We start from the raw sequence: 7,816 nt of genomic DNA on the forward strand, positions 1-7,816 counted from the left end.
TAAAAATCTTTTGCTGTACATGTTACTAACTTTTTCAAATATCAGAAGAATATAATTATCTGGCGTTATATATTGACAAATTTATTGTTAGTAATACTAAAATAGCTATTTCAATATAATATTTTTTCTCATATTCAATATATACTGCACTTGAAAGGTCCACATTTCAAATCTAAAAATTTGCAGCTTCAGTTAATTCACTTCTAAGATATAAATGAGCTTCTCCTAAATTCTTAATTTAAGGTTCTATGTATGTATTTTACTTTCTTGACATTCTATTACTTTCTAAGCTTTATTGTAGTCTTAATAATTTTTGTGTATATCCTTCTCAAGTTGTGTTAAATTGTTGTAGTGTATTTCATTAAGCAAGACCAATGGAAAAGAAATAACATATAAATAAAATATCTGGAACAGGTTTTACGATGTGTCATATTGTTGTCGCATGTCTATGATTCTTTACTGAAATTGATTATTACAACGATATCTCTATACAGTTCGCAAAACTGTTGAAAATATTACTCATTTTGATCATAAGTTTTACACTTTTTATAAATAAGAACGTAAAATTTGATTATATTGTTATTGATTCGTCAAGTTGAAATTCATTTGATATGGTTATATTTTTACAACCTCGGTAGGTCCGATATCGTTTTAAATGTGGTTTCAATTCGACAAATCATGTTTCTATTTTTAAAGTTATTTACAACAAGCAAAAACATTAGTGGATTAAATATATAGAACACTTGAATTGAGCCCCCTGTGCAAATCTGCTTATTAAATATATCAGAACGAAACAAAAATTCCAGACATTCCTCACTTATCATCATAAATAACAAAGTAACTAAATACACAATAAATGTCACAATAATCCTCGAGGATGCAGTGACGCGGTGACTAGTTCCTAACCCTTTTTGAACTAAACAAGTCTTCCTCCTTTGGTTGCGACTGATATAGTGTTTCAAAATCGAGAAATGCTAATATTTGATTAACATAATGTATACTAGTCATGTCGTATAATAGGTGAATAAAATTAACAGAACAGGGAATTTTAACATGTCGAGCAATCGACCGAGAACCAGGGTAATACAGCAACTAAAATATACATTTACACAAATGATTTATGTCAATGATTTATACAGTTCCATTAAGTCACTGGCATTTGGAATATGAATAATGTTAGCCCCTGATGATTCAATTATGTACACTTCCCAGAAATATGAACTCAAAAAGGCTTCTGCTATGTTGTAGCCAACTGTAGAGTTCCTATTGTAATAAGAAAGTAACAGTCTAAAACAAGCATTCTCATAGCCAATAAACGAGTTGAAGAATAAATCTATTCATATATACGAAATAAACTATTTTGTCTTCAAATAGATTTCTGCAATGAAAAGGTAGTCCACAAAACCCGAGATCTCATAGCAATATAATCATGTTATAATAAACGGTACAACTGTTGTAATATCACCCATCTGTTTTCTTAAACAATCGCACACACAAATTTAAATCTTATTACTTTATGGCGCTCTACCCAACGAGTAAGCAATCCATTCTTCTGCTAAATCCATTGCGTAATGTCTAACAAATGCTTCTGCCTTTGGAACAACAGCATAAACATGTGGTACGTTTTAGATCACAAAACAACCAAAATTGTTCCAAAACGACAGTTCAGTTTTCAGGCCTTCGTATTGAAGAGATATTCTATAAACTGCCGAGATATTTATTCAATCAAATACAAATTCAACAACTGACAATACTTAAGACTACTCTTTACTTCCAGTTGCACAAGAACCAGTCTACTACTAGTTACTTACTGTTAGTCACCACATTACTACTAGTTCAGTTACTACAAGTATATCGTTAATATCAGTTCCGTAACAAATCGCCGTGTTACTAACACTTCCGATACAAATTAAAAGCGCTGAATAGAAAGATACGAACCTAAAATACAGATTTAGGTTCACTAAGAGTTCCGCAAAAACTAAGAAAAACCTATAACAATCTTCTTAAAAAATTTAGAATCTGAGAAAAATGCATTACTTATATGCATAAACTAATTAATTTTTAAATCCACCAAATTATAAAAACTACTCTAGACTCAAACATCTGCGCCAAATTTTCATTGATTGCAATATACTCTTTTATCTGGATGTTTCTGAACAAAAGTTAACGATCTCGCTGCACTTAAACAATTGCACTTAACCAATTTTCACATAACAAATAAAATTCTTTGAATATAATCTTTAATTTTTGCACACAACTATTTCCAAAAATACCTAAATATTTCTTATTAGACGCCCATTTCATCCAAAACTAAGTAGGGTTTCATTACGTGAAAATTCTTACTGGAAATGCCTGTTCTCAGTGAATATTTACTGCCAATTAGAAAAAACAATCAATCAACCACTACAGCAACTGTCGTTCCCTCAAATTCCAATTAAAAAAATGCAAATTATTTCGACTTCTTGAATAATCCAAAGATTTCTCTTTATTTTAAAAATTTTACGCATGTTCCATGAGGAAAATTCTTAAAGCGCACTGGTGCCAATTAAACAGGAAGTTCCTTATTTTTGCGTTTGGAGATGTATAAAACAAGACCTGCAAAGAAAAAAACACAAATTAGCGTAAGCCCTCGCAATGCATGGGAGCGCTTCTGACTCGTCGCTTACCTTAACAACTTAATACGGGTTTATTTGGACCTTGCACGCATCTTTCTGCGTTTACGCTTCAACCTACGCATACGCTTCTTACGCCACTGAAATTAAAAACAAAAATTGATTTTAAATTATTTTCCTAGCAGAAAATGCAAAAAAAAAAAACACGTGTTTTTATTCACAAGCAAATATGGCGACTTGCGCAAAATTACACTACAAAACATTAAAGCATTTATATTTTCAATTAAATTTCAATATTTCTATGTTCAGTTACTTAAATAATTTACATAAAACACTGTTATAAGTTAATAAATGCAAACACCAAATTTTTTTATATTAATTTGCAAACAAGTACCTTAGCTCTCATTTTTCTTTCTTCACACAAAGGCGACTCGAGAACGAAAGAACGATGAACAGGAAATTGCTTGGCTGAACAGCTTTGCTTCGCAGCGATGCGGAGCAGTGCTGACAATCGCCTTCAGTAAATCGATAATTTTGACATTTAACTAAAAAAGAATAATGAAATGTAGATGGCGCAAACAACGATCTAAATTTTTATTCCACATAAAAATGCAATTTAAATTTTAAAGCATAATTTGATGTATTTTATGTATGTTCTTACTACATATTTTTGTAAAGGTTTCTAAATGTAATTTTTGTAATTTCATCAGAGAAAAAATATTGTTAAGGCATACGCTTGCCTGACTTTTACATTATTTACCAAGCAAGGCATTTAATTCTTTTTCAAAACTTATTACAAGATTTAATATCTGTGTTTAAAATTATAGACACACCTAATTTGCGTCAATATATCAATATATATTATATATTTTAACTTACTAATTAAATGCTTATCTTTCTCCGGTTAATTTTAAGCACCTAGAAATCACATCCAATCATTTAAATTTTTAACGGAAATTTTTGTTAACTGACTGATTTTCTTCGATCAACTGATGATTTGATGAAGTGTTCAGAAAATATTTTTAATACCTCTTAAAATCTTTTTCTAATGATACTAATTTTTAATTTTGTTTAAATTTTGGAAATCAAAAATTCAAGCGACAAATAAATGTAGAAAATTTTCTTGCTTTATAAAAAAATTGATATAACAAATAAAAGCAACTAAGTTCTTCATTAAAATTAACAAGTGATTACATGCTTACTTGAAATCTTAATTCAAATTTCTAAATACAATAAACATATAAATATAATATTACACAAAAGATAAAAAAATTGTACTTATTTTAATATAACTTCAGACCCAATAAATAAACCATGCAATATGATGATAAATATTTTATTTTGACAGAAAAACTGCTTTAATTGCTAGAATTTCTGCTAATCATAAACGGTTAACTTATTATTAAGCGTGTTAAGGTAAGTCCACACCTAAGCGAACGCTTGCGAACGAACGTTCGCACAAATGCATGCGAATTATTTTAGGTGTGGACGGGTAAAAAACTTTATAGGAAACAAAGCGAACGAACAAAAATTTGTAAGGTGGTCTACACGATGAAACAATTGCGAGCGAACGCATTTGTAGAGTTTGGTAGTGTTCCGATGCATTTGCGTTTGCTGTAAAATTTGTACCAATTCGTTCGTTTGGTCGATTGTATTTGCTGTTAGATGTGGACGAATATTTTGTATGAAAAGAAATATTTGTTTGCGTTCGTGAATGTTCGCTTAGCGATGGAACAATGAACGAATGTGTTCACATATTCTATATTATTAGTGTCTAGTGTCTTATTTAAAATACTTTTATATTTACAAATCAATATGGAATGGCGAGATAATCGCGTTTTTCAATTAATTGAACTGTACAGGAATAAAGAGTGTTTGTGGGACTGTACAAGTCCTAATTACAAAAATATTAAAATGAAACACGATGCCTGGACAGATATTGCTCATGATATGGAAATAGATGTCAACGACATTAAGAAAAAAATGAATTCTTTGTTATCGTCTTTTCGACGCGAGCGGAAGAAGCAAAAAGAAAAGAAGTCTGGAAGTGCTGCTGATGAGCAATATAAGTCCACGTGGTTTGGCTTTAAAGCGATGGAATTTCTGTTGGATAAATTCCAACCAAAAAACGTTACTGACGTTGGTCTACAAGAAGTATGTATTCATTTATATATTACCAATATTTATGTAAGATCGTTTTTTTGCAATAAAAATTGATTAGTTTTTAACGAATGAAATAACATTATGTAAATTTTTGGATTTTTATTGTTTATTCTTAAACCTGACTTAGTATTTACAAGTAATTTTTTAATAGTATTAAAAAATAAGCTTAATAACGTAATTTATTTAATAAAGAAAATCTACGCATAATAATCCTGCCAAGGAATTTTTCCTGCATCCATAAAGTATTCTCCATACAGCTTTCTAATATCTTCACCTTGAGCTGGAGGCTTTCTAGCCACTTTTCGTAAAGATTTAAAAGAATTGCAATCGTTAGTGTCTGTTCTCCAAGTGCCTGGAGTAACAATGCCATCACATTCACTGTCAAGTGTCCCCGGAGGGTTATACAAATGTTTCGAAGAACTGCTTGACCGTAAAAAATTGTGAAGATGTATACAAGCTAAAACTATAATAGATGCTTTTTCTGGCTGTAATTGAATAGGTTTTCTTAAAACACGAAAAACGCTGGACAAAACTCCGAATGTGTTTTCAACGACTGTACGAGCTCTGGAAAGTCTATAGTTGAAAATACGCTCTATTGAGCCTTTATCGTGTTTTCCGCTGTAGGGCTTCAAAATATTTGGTTTCAGTGGAAAAGCATCATCAGCAACAAAAACAAATGGTACTTTGTTTGTGCTCCCAGGCAACGTCATTTCTTCTGGTAGTCCCAAAGTTTCATTTTTAAGTTGTTTGTAGAAAGCGCTGTTATTAAAAACGCCGCCATCTGATATTCTTCCTTGGCAACCTACGTTAGCATATAAAAATTTATATTCTGCATCCACAATACCCAGAAGAACAATACTAAAAGAAGATTTGTAGTTGAAGTAATCGCTTCCTGAATGAAATGGAGCTTGAAGAACACAGTGCTTTCCATCTATAGCTCCGATACAATTGTTGAAGTTCCATTTCTGTTCAAAAACTTTAGCAACAGCGCACCATTCTTCAGGAGAAATAGGCGTCTGAAAAATTGATTTTAAAAGAAATATATCTGTATTAGAAAACATCATTAGATAAAAAGTAAAAGTCTATAAAAAATATATTAAAATTTTAACAATATTTCACAGCTTTCAACTTGTGATTCTAATCCAATCCAAGATCAAACACTGAATGATATCGAAATTTCCGTGGAGGATAATGCGAACCGAATTTTTAAGTCACCCAAAAAAGCGCCATCAAAACGTAAGCACAACGAAAACCCGAAGATAGAAGAAGCTTACAAGATATTGAAAGAAGCTGTTGCGAAAAATGATGACTGCGCAGTATATGGAGATCATATTGCGCGTAAATTAAGGACATATTCGAAAAGGACAATGAACGTCGTACAGCACAAAATAAATAATATTATATTTGATGCTGATATGGGAGCGTTTGACATGTTTCCAAATACATCTTCCCCGTTGCCGTCACCATTGAATCAAACAAATGATGCTACAGAACCACAAGTGTTTTTGTTTACACAAAGTGATGTTGTCGAAAATATTCAATTATGTGGTCAGCAAGTGCTGTCATCATCCGATCCACTTTACGATAGTGGAGCAGATTATTAAATATTATATAATAATATTAATATAGTTATATCAATAATTATAATTTTTTATCAGTTTACTTTAAGTTTAGCTTTTGACATACAGTTTTTAATATAATTATACTTGTATAATAGCTTTAATTATTAATAAAGTTATTGATTTGAATTAAAATCTTACCTTCACATATTCTTTCAATGCTTCGAGCAAAGCCGAACAAACTTCAGGTACAATTTTGGATATAGATTGCTTCGATATTCTAAATAAATACTCCAAGCTGGTAAATGAATCCCCAGTTGCCAAAAATCTGAGGGTGACTGCCAGTCTTTCTGCTGGAGTTATACTTTTTCTAAACTTTGTATCTTCTTTCGATATTTTAGAAGATATCAATTTTAAAATCTTATCGAAGTCCATTTCAGACATCCGACAGAAGTTATGAAAGCGTTTAACATCCAGTTCTTTAAAAAGCGGTGTGCATATACAATTTCTTTTATTCAGAAACTCTGACATCCAACATTTACGCTTTTTTTTGGAGCCCTCAGATATAACTATGAAAGCAGCACTAGCTATAATCACGTTATTGCTCATTTCTTTATATATTATTATATTTATATTTTATATACTTTATATATTATATAATAGATTATGTAATATAATTACACACACGACTAATCACGATTGTTGCATAAAAGAAAACATCAAATGAACGAACATTCGTTTGCATGTCATCTACGCACAAATGTACAATAAATTTGTACGAACGTTCTATTGCGTTTAGTAGACGTCCAGATTACATAGCAAATGTGAGCGAACGAACGATCAAACTCTACTCAAATTTCTTGCCGAACGCAAATCCTTCCGAATGCTAACGAACACTACAAATCGAATCGTTCGCGTTTGCTTTGCCGTCCACATTACCTGCGAATGTTCGTTCGTTCGCAAGCGTTCGCTTAGGTGTGGACTTACCTTTAGATAACCAGAGATTCTTAACCAATGGTTAAGAAATACTTAAATTTAGTAAACACCAACAAATCTATTAAAAGTATAAGCTGTCCGTGTTTCCGCTTTTCAAATCAAGTTTACTTTCAGAATATGCAGAAAATTTTGGATTTTAGTGACTTACACGTGGTCAGACTTTGTCGAGACTTTGTGTGAATAAAATAACTCGATTTTAAGTATTTTTATAACCGATATTGATGTCTAAGCAATTTTTTGAATGAAAGCGGAGTGTTTTGATTTTAATACGTAGTCAGACATGCGTTAAATTTTACAACGGCATCTGCGTATTAAATGTATGTCTCTATATCTTATCAACTAATTATTAATTATTAATTTTAAATTTTTTCTAAATGATCATGAAACTGTGGTCATTAGTGTTTATAAGCTAAAATGTCCAACATATCTGCGTGAAACTTAATAATAATAATGTTATTATAAAATTCTCTCAATATTTTTTCTAAT

General features: G+C 31.0%; 1 protein-coding gene and 1 long non-coding RNA gene across 2 annotated transcripts; both read right to left on the reverse strand.

Annotated features, from left to right (window-relative positions):
• Positions 1 to 2,571: 2,571 nt before the first annotated feature.
• LOC119682134 lies at positions 2,572 to 3,506 on the reverse strand. The gene is made up of 4 exons (XR_005252564.1): positions 3,492 to 3,506; positions 3,007 to 3,157; positions 2,667 to 2,752; positions 2,572 to 2,595 (listed from the first exon to the last, which is right to left on the reverse strand). It is a non-coding gene; the product is annotated as an uncharacterized LOC119682134 (long non-coding RNA).
• A 1,371-nt stretch (positions 3,507 to 4,877) lies between these two features.
• LOC119678687 (protein ALP1-like) lies at positions 4,878 to 7,310 on the reverse strand. Its single transcript, XM_038090662.1, has 2 exons — positions 6,536 to 7,310; positions 4,878 to 5,791 (listed from the first exon to the last, which is right to left on the reverse strand). Exons 1-2 carry the CDS (start codon positions 6,941 to 6,943, stop codon positions 4,973 to 4,975), a joined length of 1,227 nt encoding a protein of 408 aa, XP_037946590.1. The 5' UTR covers positions 6,944 to 7,310; the 3' UTR covers positions 4,878 to 4,972.
• Between the last annotated feature and the right edge of the window lie 506 nt (positions 7,311 to 7,816).

This window comes from Teleopsis dalmanni, chromosome 2 (genome assembly GCF_002237135.1).
Source record: "Teleopsis dalmanni isolate 2A chromosome 2, ASM223713v2, whole genome shotgun sequence".
In the NCBI taxonomy this organism is placed as follows: domain Eukaryota; kingdom Metazoa; phylum Arthropoda; class Insecta; order Diptera; family Diopsidae; genus Teleopsis; species Teleopsis dalmanni.